This window comes from Leucopleurus acutus, assembly GCF_964270905.1.
Source record: "Leucopleurus acutus genome assembly, chromosome: 7".
NCBI lineage: Eukaryota > Metazoa > Chordata > Mammalia > Artiodactyla > Delphinidae > Leucopleurus > Leucopleurus acutus.
In genome coordinates, this window is record NC_139150.1 from 54627426 (window position 1) to 54648058 (window position 20633).

Here is a 20633-nt window from a genome sequence, read left to right on the forward strand (position 1 = left end):
TGATAGGCAGTCACCTAGCTGGATCACATACATCCTCCACTGTTTTCCCCACAACATACCCCACATGTGGTCCATGCTGCTCTGCTTGATTAAAAGACCTGGTGTACGAGGCTTAAAGTCACACGAGCTACAACTGGAGCACACATTTTCTGTTCTCCTTCTGAAACAATATGCTGAATGACTGTGAAAGATTGCAAAGAACTCTTGCCTATAATCCCTGCTGCTACCCACACCAAGCCTATGGGAAAGAAAGTGACAAAGAGCTGTGGTTCTATCACCATACTTAGAGAAATCTCCATTTCCATATGTTCATCTAATCCTAAGCATATTATTTCTGGTGACTGGTTAATTTGAAGCTATATGTGAAAGAAAGATAACTCAAACAAAATAAAAGCAATATGAAAAACTCAGAAACCAACAGTGAAATAGGTTAGGGTAGCTGGTGAAGCAAGAGCTCAGTAACTCTCACGGGGCCGTAAGAGGTGTAATAACGAAGCTGAACTGCTTGGTTCAATGCCAAGCTCAAAAGAAATACTAACATATATATGACAAGGAATTCCTCAAAATGATGCTTAAAAGAATGACTACATATATATGTGTACATATATATGCATATATGTCATGAAAAAGAGATGGGCAACAAGAGTTACAGAATTGATCCAATGAAGTATTACTTATAATAATGAAATAAAGGGAAACAAATGCCCATTAATAAGATACTGATAAAAATTATAGTTTTATTTATATACTTTTTAATAAAATGGAATCTTGGGCAGGAAGAAGTCATTATATGATGCTAAATATATTTTTACCACAAAAGATTATTACAAAGGAAACTGTTTATATTAACAAAAAAAGTAAATATAATACTATGTAGATCATTATAGATCAATTTGATGGAAAGGGAAACCTATGCTTATGATCTATATGTTTGCCTACAGCTAGAAGGATATATGTCAAAATTCCACCCATGGTTCCCTGTGAGTGGTAGGATTCGGGATGACTATCATATACTGTCTTGTGCTTGTCCATATTTTCCACATTTTCTACAATGAGTAAGAATTACATAGATAATCAGGAAAAAACAATAAATTTTACAGCTTTTTATAGGGTGGCCATCACTCAGACTGAACAGTTATGTCCTCATCCAGCTCCCCACCCCCCCACCCCCTCCCCGCCGGGCATTCCCCCAATACACAAAGCTGATTCTCTCTCCATCTTCTCTTCATCTCTAGATAGCAAAATGCCTTCAAGTTGAACTGTTGCCTCCTGTCCTATCTCTCCTCTTATGGAACACACAAACCAATTTAAGTATCACAAATAAATGTGACCTTTCCAAATTGCTAAAAGTAAATTCGATATTTCACCAAGCCAGTTCCCAACTCCTGTTTCTTTGCTCATCCTGCAAAAAATTATTTCCATAGAAGGACTCACAGAATACATAATCAAAACATATATATCAGTGCATCTCTAAGATGTTATCTTTTAAGGATAAAAATTTATGCTAAGGAATCAAATATGCCAGAAAACACTGAGATAATGACCCTTCCCTGCCCGACCCATGAAAGGGACTGCACTAGATACATGCATGGCTGGAGCAGCCTGTGCCCTGCCTACCTTCAGTTTCTCCATTAATTATGACTCTCTGCCTTCAAGGCATGGGCTGGACTTGCCACAGACAGGAAGCTGAAGGCTTCCCAATGACATCTACCCCACGAGTACAGTTAATTTTACATGCAATACTCAGCAAGTATGAAGAGTCCCTCAAGGCATAATCATCAATAGGAAAATGACAGGAGCAGCTTCCCATCACAAAAAAAATCTCAGGTGAAAAACAAGTTTCCATCTCATGAAAAAATTGGCATAAAAAATGATCCAGGAACTGTGATTTCAGAGTCTCGAATAGCAGCTAGGAGGACAGTGCAGAGACACAAGAAGGGGAAAGGGGGATAAGAGGAAAAGATAAAGGAAGGGGAGGAAGAAGAGGAAGAAACAGAACCCAGAACTACAAGGCATCTCAGCAGATTCCAGTCCCCCAAGAAGAGGAACAGAGGTCCACAGAAGAGAGGTCCAATTCCTTTGCAAAATCACAGTTACAACAGATCCGGAACTAAGGCAAAAAACTTTGGATTGTATTTCTCCAAGAAGACTACTTACAGAAGATGAAATAATTCATTTCAAACATAGAAATAGACCTTATACTTTGCACAGTATTTTGGTTTTATGTCCCCTGTAATATCAACCTTAAGAGATATAAAAATTTGTTTGAGAAGGTAATTTCCCTATTCAATTATCTCCCATGGAGATAGATGTATAGCATTTATTGGACCTACTTATTCCAGCACCTAATCAGACATTGTGTTGAAATGTTATGTAACTCACACACGAAAGTATGTCTTCCTAGACGCATCATAAAGTCTTGAAATTCATGATTTCTATCTTTACTTTTTCAACTATCTCCCTAAACTTCAACTATTATATTATGCAGGACCATAAATATTTAAGATACTTGGTTAGATGGGTGAATGTATGGCTGGACAGACAAAACAACTGTAAAGCAGCCTTAGGATGCTGCAACTCATACACTGAAAAATGAGCAGCTAAGATGGATGTGCATGGAACATCTTTATCTTTCTAGGCCATGATATGACCTGCTTCACCAGGAATCAACAGATTAACACACTGGTATTTAGTCACAGAGGCCCCAAAATCTCAAAGTGGGCCTTAATTTCACTCACACTGTAAGCCAGCAGGTGTTAAACCATTCTTCCCAATTAAGATGATATGGCACACACAGTTTTTATACACATTCCCCTACAAAGCTCAAATTAAAAGAGCTGCTTGAGTGTGTGTGTGTGTGTGTGTGTGTGTGTGTGTTGTGTGTGTGTGTGTGTGTGTTGTGTGGGCATGCATTCAGTAAGGAAAGGAAAAACAGTCATGGGTGTGATTATACCGTAAGAAGGGGGAAAAAAAAAGTAACTTGAGACCTGGTATCTGAAGGAGGTATATTCAGGTTGGCTGCATTCATTGCCCTCTGTAAGCTAGGACTGATCTGGTTGCATGCTGTAGAGACCTGGCTTGCTGGTGGTGAAATGGGTCCCAGTCGCTGAACCATCATGGGACTGCTGGTGACCACTAGATTGTTGCAGCTGCCTTTTCCAATGGACTTGCACTGAGGCCCAAAGCCAAGAGCCCCTAAAAACAAACGAATCAGGTTAGCTTTCATGTCCCTTATATCAGAAATCAGTAAATACACATATGTGCACACTTATATCAGGACTCATCTTTAGAGACAGTCCTTGGATCACCTTTTTTTTTTTTTTTTCAGTATTAGTGATAGAAAAAAGCTTTCTCTAATTCCGATGAAAAATTCATAATGCTACAATAGAAACCCTTCTATAATCACCACTCATACAAAATATGCTTACATTTTGCTTCTTCTATATAGAAGTGTCCAGTTATATTAAGAATCATATTTTATCATCTCTTTACCTAAAGGGTTAAGGTGGTAAGTAGATGGGATTACTTGTATCAAACCATGTTTTTTTCTAGAATAGCTAATATCTTGAATGACCCAGCAAGGAAAGTTGACACTCCTGAAAAAAACTTGTTTAACTGGTTCATTTCATTCCAAGTCTGGTCTTCCAAAATGCCTCTTTAAAAGGATATAGACTGGCTGTGTCTCTCCAATCTTTATTTTTCCTCTTCATCCTAATATATTTTCATTGGACATACACCCAATTTTTTAAAAAATCAAGATGAGAGAACCCTAAACAAAACATTCATTCTAAAAGTAGCATGTTAACCAAATTTGACATAAATTTTTCATTTCATTAGTAACAATCTTCGAACGTAGTAAAATTTGGTACATATCCCAGAAGGGAAAGGAAAAAAAAGAAACCCTCAAGAATCTGTGCCATTACAGAAACGTGAAGAGCAAAGAGGAGAAAGGTAAACACTGCCATGACTCATTTATAAAAAATAATAATAGTGGTTGAATCATTCTAGACATTCTTTTTGCATGGATATACTTTTTCAAACAGTTTTTGCAAACTACCTGGTCCAGTCTCAGTTCCCATTTCAAATAAATCAAAATAAATATGATCTCAGGTTTTTCTGGCAAATTGGCTCTAAAATTTTCTCACCAAATTCCCCATCTTGCTCGTTGATATATCTGGGATCAAAGTAGTAGAAAAGCATCACGGTAACTTTCCTTAGCCCTAAGGAGTATAATTTTTTATTTTGTCTTCTCAAAGATTAGGTTAATAGCCAAAAAAATGACTTCTTCATCTTTTGTAACATTCTCTTCCAAGAGCCCACAACTAAGGATAAACAAGACCTTGGAGTAATCACCAATGCTCTCATCAATGAAACCACATCTCCAAAGTGCTAGGAGAGTCACAGCATCTTTAGCTAGCAGGAAGCCTTCTCTAGTCCAGCCCTCTGGGAAACTAAAATCCAAGTGGTAACTGACTTGCGTCAGTAAATCACACAGGGATTTACTTACAGAGCAGAAACGGAGTCTACAAGAGTGTATTTTCATGGCACCTGTGTCCTTAAGTTTAGGTGCTGGATTAGTTTCCTCCTTGGATACTTTCCAAGATCCAAGAAAGGTCCAAAAGAAATTTCTGTCTGACTTGTTTTTTTCAGATACACAAACCGGAACCTTCCCCTCTCCCTGCAGCTTCTATCTGATGCATCTTCTTGTGCCTTGAAAGATCAGTTATAGATGATAGTCTCTCTGTTTTCATAACTCATATAACACTGTACCATCAGGGCTTCATCTTGACACTAAGAGTAGTGGGTACATTTTTGTGCAATGATCATAGACTTAATATCTTTATAAATTCCAACAAGCTACATGTGATTTGCTTTTCAAACCCCCTTTTTACCTTGGATAAAGGCAGTGTAATGGTTCATACCCTAGCCCAGTATATAAGACACTTGAATTCTATCCCTACCAGCCACTGCTACAAAAGCAACATTAGATGGCAGGTATTCTGTCAAATTCAGTGTCACATATTCATCTAAAGAACTCATTCATTTCATGCCTGTTTCCTTCACCATAAAATGGTATTAATATCTACCTCTAAAACAAAGACATATTAGCAGCTGGAACAGCACACCCAACAAATACTACTTGGTGTCAAAGCATATTAATACATTATTTCATCAAATCTTAGATGCCATATATTATGTCATACCATTATTTTATATACCAGTAAGAACAATAAACTAGTACATGGTGTTAATATTTCAGAGATAATCGATGTGAAAATAATGCACACCTTAGCATAGATAAATACCAATAAGATTGCTGAAAAAATTATTTTAGCCCTTTTCTTGTTCCTGCTTTTCTCTCTGCTTGGCACAGCCTTACTCTAACTTGTCTACCTAGGAGCACCTCTGTCTTCAAGGTCTTGATTCAAAGGTCATCTTCTCTGTGACTTCCTCTCCCCCACTGCCAACTGGGCAAATCTGACCAATTCTTCTTTTCGTTCCCCCACAGTCTTTCATAACACATTTGCCTCAGCACCTTCAGGGAACGGAAATGTTTACATGCCTGTCATCCGTTTATACTTTATTGCTTTTTAAAGACAAAGCTCTTGTCTGAGATATCGCTGCTTCCTCAGCACCTAGCCCAGGGCCTATACAGTACACAATAAAATCTGTCAATGAAGCTAAGAATGAAAATAAAAGATAGTTATACATGATATTAAATACACATTATTTCCACTGAAGCCCTCCTGGTCTTCTTGTCTAAAACAGTGCCATTTTTCAAAAACAGACTCAAACTAAGTCAATCCTTTGATGTTTCTCCACAGTGTGGCTAACTAGGTCTGAATGGAAGATGAAGCTGCGGGAGTAGTAACTATAAATCTATCTCCCTGGACTAGAATTTTACACTGGTCAAGGCTGCCCTTGTAACCCTATACCCTAGATCCTCACATTCACAGTATTTTCTCCGTCTGTAATAAAGAAACATTAATCTTCCCCTCCCCAGTGTCTCCATCATTTTCACTATAACACCTTCTACTCCCAAATTCACTGGTCAACTTGAGCCTCCTCTAACCATAGAGGAGTGACAGCTTCTGACTATCACATACGTTTAGCATGAAGCTATACAGTAAATTTCTTGGGAACACGTTATGTTTGTGGAGCAGCTGTAAGAATGTTCTGTAAAATGGCATCATCACTCTCACACAGGGAGGCAAATAACAGTCTGACCAAGAACCACTGTGCTTAATGCAACCATCTAACTCCAATTTTTTTTCATAATGCCAGACAGAATGAACACCTCCAGACTGCTCAGAATTGTGTAGTGCATTGTAGTATGGGCTCTGGAGACAGCCTGCTTGGGAACCCCCAACCCAGGTTGGTCGTGTGACTTGGGCAAATTACTTAAACATTTGTGTTTATCTCTATGTGTTCTCATCTGTAAAATGGGAATAAAAATAACACCACTTTATAAGGTGTTATTGTGCATCTAGTATTAATTACACACGTAAAGGACTTCACATGTTGCCTAGGGCATAGTAGGTACTTGATAGATGTTAGCTGCAATTTTTGTTGTAGTTGCTGTTATTATTGTTCATGCCTGTCATCACTTTTTTTTTTTTTTGCTACATTCTCTTTCTTGAAGTAAGAAGAAAACAGTTCTTTATAATTCCTTGCACAAAACAAGATACAAGTAAATGATACTATTTAATTCTCTACCCATTTCTTTCTGCTTTGAGCCTGGAGTCAACTTTTTTAAAACCAGGTGTCATCACAGATAGAAGAAAAGTTTTCAGCTGGCCAAGTTTGAACATTCCTTGGCTTGTCATTCCCTGAAAACAAACTGTACAACTTTTCTGACTACCAGATGTGCCAACTACTTGTATGCTGGTTTTCATTTTGAAATACTGCTTATTTTTAGAGACTGTACAGTGTTTCTTAAAAATGTGTTTACTGCTCAAATAAGGATTTGAGTGGATGGCATTCTGAGTACTACATACATTCTAGCCAAAATCACTGCATGCTGGTGGGGAGCGCAAACGTTTTGCATTTCCTGAACTGAGAGGTCATCTTAGCAGGGGCATGTTTTTAATTAACATCTTCATTAGTTGAAAGAGTTCTCTTGAAGTCAAATAGTTGACTATGTTGCAATTACCCCTGCTGAGGCTGCAACTTTCAGAATGATTTATGTTTATCCACTGGTTTCTCTAAAAATGACAGAGATATTGGGGGAACAGAAATAGCATATAATATATATATATATATATATATATATATATATATATATATATATATATATATATATATATATATATATATATATATATATATGGGAGGGGGGTAGGGAGAAGTAATCAACTTTTTTTTTATTGTATTGTTCATCAACTGACACTAATCAAATGCCAACCATGAGCTGGGCAGTCCTTGGAGACAATGGTAAGCAAGATAGACAGAGTCCCACCCCCCCACAGAGCCCACAGTCTGCCCATGAAGAGGAATACCAAAGCAACCATTATATAAAAGAGATCCCTGCTCCTAGGTTGGGTCATATGAAATGTCCTTCTTTACAGGTCAAACATGATCAAATAACAGCAGTTTCTATATAGTTCAACCTAACACATATGCAGAGTATTTTGGAAACAGAAATAACGCATATCAGGATTTGAGTTCTGTCTCACCCACCCACTGGCTGTGCAACACTGAGCAAGGTCCTTAAAAGTCTCTGTGCCTCAGTATCCTGTCCCTAAAATCAGGACAGTTAATAGTACCTAATACAGGGTTGTTATGAGGATTGAAAGGGTTAGTATATATTATTATATGCTTTACCATCTCTAAGGATCAGGGTTTTCTTCCCAATCTTTCACTTTAAAACATTTCAAACCTACAGAATAGTTGTAAGTAGTACATGAATCCTCTTTATCTAATTTATCAATTGATAAATTCCATCTGTTGATCTATCTATTCATCTATCCATCTCTGTATATATAAGATTATTGTTTTAATTATCATTAATTTGTTGAACTATTTAATAATAAGCCATAGATTTTATGCCCTTCACCCCTAAATACATAATCATAACACAATCATCAAATTCAAGACATTTAGCAATGATATAGTACTAGTACATAATACACAATTTATAGTCAAATATTACTAATTATCCCAATAACACCCTTTAGAGCAACTGTTTTCGAATCCAGGATCATGCATTTCAAGGAAAGGTTTTGCTGAGATGGAACTTCAAGAATGGAATAGTAAATCAATGGACACCCAGGCACTGAAGGTTGATGGAAAAGTAGAAAATTAGAGAAAGAAAAGAAGTGAGAGGTAACAGCGCACAGCACAATAGCTAAAAGCATGGATTTGTACCCTAGCTCCACCACTGAATGGCCACGTGAGCGTGGGCAAATTACTCAAGCTTTCTGTACCTCAGTGTTCTGATCTCTAAAATAGGGTTAATACTAGTACTTACATCATTGAGTTGTTTTGAGGATTAAATGATCTCATATGTGTAATATATTTAGGGCCTGGCACTTAATAAATACATTATAAACTCATTTCTGGTACCTTTCTGATATTTCTAGCACCTCTTTTCCTGAGTGACCAAGGATGGCATGCTGATACCTCCTGACCCAAGGCCTTCCACTCAACACACAGTAGACTTATCCTCCCATCGATGGACTCCAGACTTCAGGCCTTTCCTCACTCCCATCTTATCTTACTCTTAGACTCTCCCCAGCTTTCATTCATATTCCTCCTTAGAACTAGAAATAAGATATTCTTGCATACTAGACATACTAGGCTTGCTATACAGTGTTTTGTCAAATTTGTAATGTTTTACTGCTGAAATACAGTAGTGACAACTTCATGAATATATGTGACTGTGTAGTGTGTTACTCTGAAATACAGTTAAGGCAAGGGTAGATGACTAAGAACACCAAAAGATGAGAATCAGAATGAAATAGCTGGCTTCCTTATTCAGGGGCAAAGCATTTAAATTCAGTGTATGTTACAAATGCTCGAAACTGCACAAAACTTATGAGAGGTAAGGACTACTGAGCAGAGCATCCTGCCTCCATGGAGCTTACAGCTCCGTAGAGATAAGATGCACTCATCTAGGAACAATCAGATAATGATACTTGACTGTACAGAATAAAGCATGAGACTGAATCATAGAGACAGGAGTTCAGAAAAGGTGGAAATCACTGTTTACCAGATAATTCACTGAAGAAGAACAAAGGCATTTCCCAAAGGTCTTCAGGAAGTCCAAAGGTGTTCAGTGATAACAAATAAGGTGGGGTCATGGAGAGATCCATAGTCAAATAGCTTTGGGAAACTCTAATATAACAAAGTTAAACATATCTCTTTACTACAGGTCTTCTCAGAGCCTTTAAAAATTGCAAATGCTGATAATAAATCTCCCAGAGGAGCAAATAATATGCAAAATATATTTGTTTAGGGTACTTTTTCCCCCTATGACTCAACCAAGACTCGCATACTAAAGAACACTCTTTAGAAAACAATGAGGTAAAACATGAAGGAAAAACGAGCACACGAATGGGAAGGAAATAGTAAGGTGTAGACACGGAAACAGAAGGGAGGAGGCGTGGTATGTGCTAGGGAAATGAAGAGAAGTCAGGGTTGCCTGCATGAGGGGGCTTGACCAGAAAAAAGGGAGGAGACAGACTTAGAGGACTTGTTTAGTCAGCCTGGTGGGCCTGATTTAACAACTGGACATTATGTATTCACCAATGGCTCCAAACCTGGCTGCACATTAGGGTCACCAGGAAAGCTTTCCAAAAATGCAAATTCATAGGCTTCACTTCAAACCAACTAAGCCAGATGATGCTGGTGTAACTGGCCTGCTGACATGCACCTGGGACCCTGTGCTATAGATAGTGGTGCATCCCACTAGAATCCAAGTTTACCCAAGATTAATCTGGTGGAGATGGGGAGAAAGGATGGAGGAGTACATGACCAGAAGCTGGACAAACAATGAGGAGAAGCCCATGGGGTAGTAAATGACAGCGTAAGAAGGCAACGGTTAGGGAAGCAAGTTAAGAGTAATTTATGGATTATATAATTGGTTGATAAAGATTTAGAAGATCAAGTTTAAAAAGGAGGAGGAGGTCATATAAAGGCTACTTTTGTAACTCCAATCTAAAATTAATTACTTGATCCCAGATAATAAATAGATTAAATCCTAACCCAGATTAATGAAGATTCCCACGAATTGGGCAATCTCCCACCACTCTGCCCTCAGGAAACCTACCAAGTTTATCCCAGAAACAATATAACTTTCACACTAACACTCTTCTAACCTTAGTCAGTATTCAGGAATGTTGGCCACAAAGTATGGAATCACCAGCATTACTCATTTTTATTTTATCCCTGCATTAAATGGAATCGTATTTATACTCCAAGAGATTAAAAAATATCATATTCCTTTCTGAACCACTCAGTGCCCTGGATTCCTGGACATGAAGTCTCAGTCTTGCTCCCCACCACTGGGCACTCCTGATAACATGTTATTAAGAACACATAGCTCCAAACCACCTCATAAAGATGTAAAGATATATTAAACAGCATTCCCAAAGTTTATATTCTAAAGTCCCATCAGTCAGCTATTGTACATCAATTATCAACTAATTAGTACAGAGTGCTTATGCTGACCCTTCTGTTCTCTCTTGTAATGATTTGCCAAGTTAACTGAAAGCTGCTTTGCTCCATTGAGACTCTTAGTATAGCAAGAGTGTTAAATAAAGTTCACCAACAATTAGCCTAGAAAACCAAAGAGGAAATGTAAGCACATTTTACTGCTTTTCCCTGGATAAATTTTCTAACAATCCCATGAGAAGAGAGTGGATATATTTGTTAAACAAGCAAACCATTACTCTGAAAAACTGAAATACCAGTACTGGCATAGTTCAGTAATTCTGTCTCACTGATCAGGTATTCCTTTATTGTGCCCCTGCTCTGTGCTATAGTATATACTCTAGGGAGTGTGGATACACAGATGGGTTAAACAATTCTTGCTTACCATCTAATTTAGTAGGCTTACATCAAGGCTTACACATGGGATTAATCTGTGAAAATATACGAATTCAAGGTGAAATTATACTTACTCTATAAAAATAGGACTTGCACAAATATAAGAAAGGATGAGGAAAAAAAGGAGGAAGGAAGCATACTTAATGGGAGAAACTATCTGAGTTTCCCAAAGTCCATGAACAGGTCACATTTATTAAGCACCACCTGTGAGCTTGGTGCTGTGCTGTACTAATGGAGTCCTAGGCCACTGGGTTTTCCCCTAAAGAGCTTCCGACCAGTTGGAAAGAGTTTTAATCAACACATGAAAAGATTAGGAAACACCCAATCTCTTTCTTAATTCAATGCAAGATTCTTTAAAATTTATAGTGTTTTATAATTTTCAAAAGTTTCACACACATAATTTCATATAATGCCATAACAACCTTATTTCCCCTATCCCTATATTGCCCCCCCTTCCTTCTTCCCACTGGTAATCACTAATTTGTTCTCTATATCTGTGAGCCTGCTTCTTTTTTGTTTTATTCACTAGTTTGTTGTATTTTTATATTCCACATATAAGTGATATCATACAATATTTGTCTTTCTCTGTCTCACTTATTTCATTTAGCATAATGCCCCCCAAGTCCATTCACATTGCTGCAAATGGCAAAATTTCATTCTTTTTTATGGCTGAGTAATATTCCATTGTGTGTGTGTGTCTGTGTGTACCATATCTTCTTTATCCATTCACCTGATGATAGACACTTAGGTTGCTTCCATACCTTGGCAGTTGTAAATAGTGCTGCTGTGAACACTGGGGTGCATATATCTTTTCAAATAAGTGTTTTTGGGGATTTTTTGGATATATACCCAGGAGTGGAATTGCTGGGTCATATGGTAGTTCTATTTTTAGTTTTTTGGGGAAACTCCATACTGTTTTCCACAGTGGCTGCCCCAATTTGCAGTGTAGGAGGGTTCCCTTTTCTCCATATCCTCGCCAACACTTGTTATTTGTGTTCCTTTTGAAGATGGCCATTCTGACAGGAGGAAACACCCAATCTTAAACTGAGTTGCCATATGCTGAGCAAAGAGATAGATCAAACAAGAAAAAGATCTGTTAAACTGGAGGAGGCTTGGTGGAGGAGGTGAAACCTGATCTGAGCCTTTTAATGGCCAGAGGGCAGAGGACGGTACAAAAAGGGGGTTTGCCAAAGTGAAGTGAGGAAATGTACTATGAAGGCATACGGAGGCAGCATGGGGAAGTGGTAAAGGATGGAGATGCTAGAGCCAAAATGGCTTCACTTACCAGCTCTGTGACCTTGGGCAAGTTCCTTAACCTCTCTGTGCCTCTGTTTCCTCACCTAGAAAATGGGAATGATCATTGTACCTACCTTCATAAGGCTGTTTGGAGAACTAATAGGTCAAAATATGTAAGCACTTAGAATAGTGTCCAGCACACCGTAAGTACTCTATAAGCCTTAGGTATTCATGCTCTTATTAAAGCATTCTTAGATTACACAGGCCCTCTAAGGCTAGGCCCTCCAAAAGAACTATAGTAGGCTTTTAAGCATGAGTGTGACGTGATGAGGGACTATGAAGAAGACAATTTCACTATTTTCAGCACATAAGAAAGCAGAGCAAGGTAGGAAGATGTTGCTTTGAGCTCAGGATGCAGTGACAAGGCCTGGACCAGGTTGAGCAGAGGTGAATAAAAGGGACAGAGTAACCCCAAATTATCTTATGAAGAAAACAAATAAGAGGGTTGTTGAAGGAACTGTAAGAAGTACTAGATTCCAAACCCTTCTCCATAAATTAACATTGTGTTTTCCCTAAGCTGCTTTTCCCCTCTAGGTCAACTAAAAACAGAGACTGTAAGAGAAATGGCAAAGCTGCCCACTGGAAAGACCTCTCATTGTATGCAACAATGACTGGGACCCCTGTCAGAGAGGAGGTGCTCAACAGATACTTGTTGGGTGAATGAATAAAGAATATGACTTCTAAGGCAAATATAGTTCAAGGACACAAATAAAATTGAGAAGTTCCCTCTTAAGTGTGAGTTGTGATATATAAGAAAGAAAGACAGAGATCCCTGGTGAACACAACTGTTGATACGTCCTTATCTCTAAGTTCCTGAACAGCTGGAAATATTATTCGTTTGCTGCATCTCTCCTTACTCCCTGCGCATACACATGACTTGACACGAAGGGAGAGTAGTCTAAGGCAGTCAATGCAAACCAATGGAACTTTTTTTTAGGACCTAAGAGCTGGTTCCAAGGGAAAATCCCATTCGATCCTTCATAACAGAGATAACTTCTTAGTATCTAAAAGTCACAACTTACACAGCCATCACTAAAAGCTACTAGACTAACTTGTTTTCCACCAAACAGTAATTCTGCAGAACTGTCCAAAGAGATACATACATAATTTTTTTCTGTTACATATTCTACACAGGCTTGCAAGTTCAGATGAGATGCCCAGAAGCATCCGACCCAAAGAAATGACAGTTATGGAGATTACATTCTCTTATACTAAAAATTAAGTCACCCATATTTCTAAGAACCAGAAAATGCCTGGCTTCCTGCATCCAGAAGTCACACAGGTTGTTCAACTGTCTCATCAACCAGATATCTTTTGCTTCTAGGCTTTAGATTCTTGACTCTGGGCTCCAAAGTCCATTCAGCAGCCCAGGTATATGCAAGAAAATTTGTTGAGCTACTATTTGTATTTTGTGCTCCTTTGTCTCAGGGTAGTTATTATAAAAGGGCTAAAAGTAGACACTGCTTGATTTCGTCCTTTCTTCTAGTCCTGTGGGGAGGCCTAACTCCACTGAGATTACCCAAGTGCTCTGAGTACCTATGAAGAGAAAGCCAGGAGAAGGGAGATTGCCCAAAGTCTGGGAAGAACATCAGTTTGACAGTCCCCCAGGTAGTGAGGCAGCTCTCAGAGAAGGCAGTGAGGGTGAAGAGAATGTCTGCAATGGCAAATGTCCAAAGGCCAGGCTCTAGGTCTAGGGGCTCCTAGCTCTTCAGCTCTTGGCAAAGCTTTCTGTGCCCAAGCAATGCACAAGGAGCAGACTTCTAGAGGCCATGTTGGCTTGGTCAGCAGGCACCTCAGCATCAACCTGGACCAAGAACCAGAAAAGCTCTTGGTATATTCTGCTCTGCACAAAGACCCTGGGAACTCGTCTCTCTGGCAAGGTATCAGGTACTCCAACCGACAATGACTGATATTAAATTTCAGGGTACTGGAGTCTGATTTGTTTTCAATTAAAGGAAATAATTTAAAGAACACTTTCATTTATACCTGAGTTGGTAGAGTAAGTCACATCCACTACAGATTCAATTAAAACTGGAGAGACTGGAAAGCTGAAATATCTACCCTTTGGCTCAAGCAACTTGAAACTTGTCATTGTGTAAAATTACATAACATTACCCCAACCACCAAAATATTTAAAAAATTTTTAACATCACAAGTCTCAACACACAGACAATCTGACTAAGGCCTACATAGTGCAAGTTCCCCGTGTTTCTTTTATTTAATGCCATTTTTGAACTTACAAGAGAACTAGAGTAATCTAAGCACTTCTGTAAATATAATTGGGGCATGAGTTAGCATTAAAGTAATTGTGACTGTTTTATCTCTATATCCTACAGGTGCTAATTCAGACACTATATCAACAATAACTGAATTAATAATAATGAAATTAGGTCAAACAAAAAAGAACACCAATTCCAACCCAAATTCTTTCTCATCAAAACAAAAAAGCAATCATAATACAGATTGATGCCAGTATGAAAAAGATCTAAATTAAAAGTAGTGCTTATAATTCTTTTTGGGTCCATCTCCTAAAGCAAAGGTAACAAAAGCAAAAATAAACAAATGGGACCTAATTAAACTTAAAAGCTTTTGCACAGCAAAGGAAACCATCGCCAAAATGAAAAGACAATATATTGAATGGGAGAAAATATTTGCAAATGATATGACTGATAAGGGATTAATATTCAACATATATAAACAGCTCATACAACCCAACATCAAAAAAACAAACAACCTGATCAAAAACTGGGCAGAAGAATTGAATAGACATGTTTCCAAAGAGGAAATGTAGATGGCCAACAGGTACATGAAAAGACCCTCAACATCACTAATCATCAGGGAAATGCAAATCAAGACCACAATGAGCTATCACCTCACACCTATCAGAATGACTATCATCAAAAAGAACACAAATAACAAATGTTGGCGAGGATATGGAGAAAAGGGAACCCTCCTACACTGTTGGTGGGAATGTAAATTGGTGCAGCCACTGTGGAAAACAGTACGGAGGTTCCCCCAAAAAACTAAAAATAGAACTACCATATGACCCAGCAATTCCACTCCCTGGGTATATATCCAAAAAACCCCCACAAAAAACACTAATTCGAAAAGATACACGCACCTCAATGTTCACAGCAGCACTATTTACAACTACCAAGGTATGGAAGCAACCTAAGTGTCTATCATCAGGTGAATGGATAAAGAAGATATGGTACACACACACACACACACACACACACACACACACACACACACACACACACACACACACAATGGAATACTACTCAGCCATAAAAAAGAATGAAATTTTATCATTTGCAGCAACATGGATGGACTTGGAAGGCATTATGCTAAGTGAAGTAAGGCAGACAGAGAAAGACAAATATTATATGATATTACTTACATGTGTAATCTAAAAATGCAACAAACTAGTGAATAAAACAAAAAAGAAGCAGACTCACAGACATAGAGAACAAACTAGTGGTTACCAGTGGGAACTGGGAAGCGGGGAGGAGCAACATAGGGGTAGGGGAAAAAAGGTTACTGTGGGATTATATGAAATCATGTAACAACTTTTGAAAACTGTAAAGCACTATAGACTTCAGAGAATCTTTCATTCAATTAAAAAAAAAAAGTGGTGCTTATGTTCTCCCTAAAGTAATACTTTTTTTAAGGAGTATTATTATTTATCTGAATTTGAATATGAAAGCTGAAAATAAATGTGAATAAAAAGTTGAATGCTAACTGAATCAAAAACATTTCCTAAATAATTTACAAATTCTTAGAAGAGAATTAATAACAAATCATAAGCAACATAAAAAATTCCTATGGCTTTAAATGTAAATGGGAAGGAGAGAAATAAAATTCCTCCCCAATTCTCCAAAGGTCAATTAAGTAAAGGCCTTGATTTGGTGGTTAGATACCTCCTCTTTTGACTGCTCCAGCTGAACCAAAGTATAAAGTCTGCCAGAATTTGTTCTTCTCTTTGTTCTAAACACCCGTAACAAAACAAAAATAACAAGGAAAGGCAGAAGTCTCACTATGATCTTCTTGCACAACGAGAGGAACATGAACCTTGATACAAATCTACAGTTTGAAATAAAATATTACATAAATACCTGTGAATCACTGGGTAATATTAGCTACTTACAATGAGCAGAAAAATTATAAAGGTATTGCTAAAATATTTTCAATAAAGAAAACTGTTTAGGCAATCACCTTAGTGTGATCATTCTAAGTCTAAATTTTCAAAATGGAGTCTATAATTTGCTTCTAAATAAACCTACTTAGATAGTAAGTTTAATAAAATTACATAAATTTTAGCACTTAGAGATATGCATGCTTCAGAGTCATAGTACTTTGAGAAATCAAGTTAGATCTTAAGGCTGAAGAAAGTGAGAAAATAAATCACTTTCACCAAATTTCAAAGGTATCCCTTTCCTTTCTTCTCTCTTATAGCTATTAGGTACTAGATAACCAAACCTACTCTCCTAGGTACTGATCTTGTGAAGAATCCAGAAAAAATAATAATAAAGGGAGTTATCTTTTCTTTGGTCTTCTGCTTTCAAACACAGCAAGCTAGCTACGGTAAAACCATTGCAAATTTCAGAAGAGATTTTGCTCCATGTTCTAATTCTAGGACCAAGCCAATGAGAAAAAACGGGAATGGACAACTTCCTTCCTCTTTAAACACAGTAAGCACCTTTGTTTGGAAAGACTTTCCCACTATCTTCTTTCAAAAATGTGTTAGTCATAGTGGTCCGGGGGAGGGTGGGAAGATGTGGCAACTGGTATCCTTGTTATTGTACTTCAGTAGAGAAAGTAAGGGGATGAAGATTGAGAAATCTTGCCTCATGAATACTGGATGCTCTGTCATCTGACACCAGTAGCACAAGGAATTCTAGTAACACCTCCCTCTAGAGGAGGAAAGAATGGAGTCCGAAAAAAATTTGTAAAAAAGACATATAATTCAGCTTAACTGACTTGTTTTTTGACACGTAGCCTTGAAAAGAACAATTTTACCTCAGAAACTTGGCAAATGCAAACTGATTTTTTGATAAGTTTTAACACGCATTTTACTAAATGCAAGAATAGAGAGTGAGGGAGAGAAAGGCCAGGTATCCAAAGACAGGGAGGTTGTCAGGTTTCTCTTTTCTGTGTCAATTTTGTTTAGTTGGTCAAATGAAAATTCAAAACCATATAATTAGATGGTTGTTTATACATGATTAAGCATGAGCTCATTGGACTTTAGCATGCCAAAAAGTCAGAGATGTAGTTAAGGGCAAGAAGGAAATATTAATAAAAGGAAATAAAGCTGTAATACATTTTTCACTTACGAATAAAAATAATTCAAAGTTCTCTAGATGGAAAAAGAGGAAGAAAAACATCAACCATGAGTAGGGGCAAGAAACCAGATAATTTTATAAATGGTTAGAATTCATGACATGTAAAATATAAGACACCGGTACAAAAAAAGCTTTTCCTCCTCTATGATTCTAATCCTATTTTTATTTCTTGTAAACATAATTCACAATGAGAACATAAAACTTACCTGTATTATATTTCTTTAGAATTGTTCTGGGAAATATTTAAGCAAGAACATGCTGTTCATTTAAAAGAGTTACTTGTTCTCTTCATAACTGTCTTCACCAGTAATCCTCTCTGGAGAAACCAATAGCTGTCAGCTGCCTTGAAAAAGCCAAGTGTCTCTCATTTTTCACAAATGCAAAATTTTTCTTCCCAAAATGAAGTGAGCCCATCAAAAGCAAGGTTTAAATGGCCATAACCTTCATAAAGGTAAGGCAGACTTTTCCAGATCCCCCAGAGAATCTTAGATTGGGGCTGTGAAAAGTGGTGAATCAATTTCTCACAGAGATCAAACACCAAGCTATGGATGAGGTCAGTGGGCAAGTTTTTCAGATGACAGAGAGAATGAACTGATCCAGGATCAGACTACTTACTCCACCTTAGGTAAGGTTTTCAAGCCATTATTACAACTTCTCCTTACTGGGAAAATACACTGCCAGCAAACCCCAGAGATGGTTCAACTGTGCGTGCTATTTTCTCAACCAAACAACTCTTTGGGTTGCCAACGCTGTGACTGCTATGCTATTACATAGTAGAACCAAATGATCAGAATGAGTAAAGGCCACAGGAAGCCCAATACACAGTCCTTAAGACTGAGGCTAAAATGAATCTTAATAACATTCAAAAAGCCTGTGATACCTAAAAATTAAACATTCACTTTTATAGCCTGACTGTGAGAGCAAGGTCTCCAAGTCATATCAATTCCTTTTCTGTCTGAGAGACCTTCAATCTCAACCTCTCTTTCTCTCCTCTCTCTCCTCCCCTCTTCTCCTTCTACCCCCAATTACCCCCCCCCACACACACATACACAGACTATGATCATCAGCCAGTTCTGACTCGCAGAGCTGTCTTCAATCCTGTACATCTCTGCCCACTGGAATTTGAACAAAATATACTTCACTTAAACCTATATGATAAACTACAAAATATGGAAATGCCTAAAAAGCTCATTTCCAAGAAACTAAGATAATCATAGAGTGCATATCTGAAAACGCTCAGATATTTGAGACAAAGCACGATACTCACAACTAATTTGGCAATTTTAACCTACAAAGCCTTATGTATTATCTATGTGTCTTTCATAAAATATATACTTTGTTCTAAAGATACTTATTAATTATTGACCTAATTTGGTTAAAGTTCTTAACATACTCATTTAGTGTTAAAAGCCACCCAAAGCTGAGGGAAGAGCACACTTTCACAAAAACTCTTTATGAGTCAGAAATTAATGAATTTTTGTCTTTAATGTTGAAGGAGGGGGAAAATCTTGCTAAATTAATACATATTGATTATTTGAAACAGTTTAATATCTACTATAGTTCCAGATAAGAAATGTGATAATTTATTCCTAAACAATGTGTGGCATGTAACTCAAAACTGCTTTTCATCAATAATTAATATTAATAATTAACAAGTATAAACAACAAAAATACCTTTTGGAAATGTTTCAACCTGGCCCTTTCCTCATTCCACAGTCTGCCTATTGCACCCCCTTTACCCTCTACGTGGGGTTAATAACTAAACTTCCCTCATCTCTGACATGCAACACTACCCAGCAGCAATCTTCCCAAGAATGCACGCACAAACACATAAGATTGTAAAGAACAAAAGTCTTATCAGAGTCACCTGAATCTGGCAAACGGATTTCTAAATTAGCATCTGCAGTTTCAATCCACTCAACAGTGAATTAGGTTTTTCTGCAGTAAGGACAGAACCCTGAAGAAAGTTCACCTCAAACACCTATTCTCCTACCTACAGATGAAAGGTCTTATGTCTTTAATACAGGGATTAACCTAGTAATAAAAATTAAACAGTACTCTAGATAAGCATAGTGGAAGGAGAGGATAATGCAAAAAACACTCATTTAAAAGAGGCCAGAACCAATGTACCAGGATTCTATTTGGCACTCATTCTGAAGAGCATTAAATTTGACTTTTTAAAACTACATTGCTCTTCTTTCTCCATTGATTGTATGCAGAATAGCATCTTCAGAGTCAAACCCATTCACCGTTATTGGTATAATCAAAGGTGTTTCACCCACCATCTGCCTCTTACTTTTCTAGCCACCTTGCCCTAGCACTCGACATCTCATCCAGCCATTTATCCCTTCACTAAACTGAACGTTATGCAGGTAATATCCTAAGTTCTTAAAGTTCAACACCACGGTATATTTTCATTTCTCACAGCAAATACAAATTCTACAATCCCTAATCCCCTTCCCCTGCATACCTCCATTCCATACTTTACCATTATTCTTCTTGAAAAGTCATCAGAACCACCAGCAAAAGCACCTCATGCTTAAGTTATTCATGTTCCCAGGCTGTTTGGTCACTGACATTTAAAAGTGGTAGAAGTAAGAAGCTCTCTCACTGGGGAGCTTCCATAGGCAGTTTGTGTAAAAGTGTGGGGATAAAGGTGTTTACATCTTTTTCTTGGCTGGGGGCCTCAGACAGCTGTGCAGAGAGTACTTTGCATACGTTTCCAGGTCTACCTGCTCTTTGCTTTCATGAAGTATGCGCGGGGCTTGTACATTCAGAGACTGCTAGCACATTCAGCAAGGGCTGGTGTGCAGAGAGGAAAGCATCTAACAAATGCAGCCTAAGAGACAATGTCTCCCTTCAAGTGGAACTGCTGGTGAAGTCAACCAGCACTGGCCCGCGTGAACAATACTGGGCAGGTCATTAACCTGCCTGGTTCAGAGG

General features: G+C 37.8%; 1 protein-coding gene across 1 annotated transcript in view; it reads right to left on the bottom strand.

The window, feature by feature from the left end:
- GLIS3 (GLIS family zinc finger 3) overlaps positions 1-20633 on the bottom strand; it is a gene marked incomplete at both ends in the record, with an annotated part of 489936 nt that overhangs the window by 323897 nt on the left and 145406 nt on the right. Inside the window, one exon of the mRNA XM_082842537.1 lies at positions 2988-3195. Coding sequence (XP_082698663.1) covers positions 2988-3195 — 208 coding nt within the window. The remainder of the gene's footprint in view (positions 1-2987; positions 3196-20633) is intronic.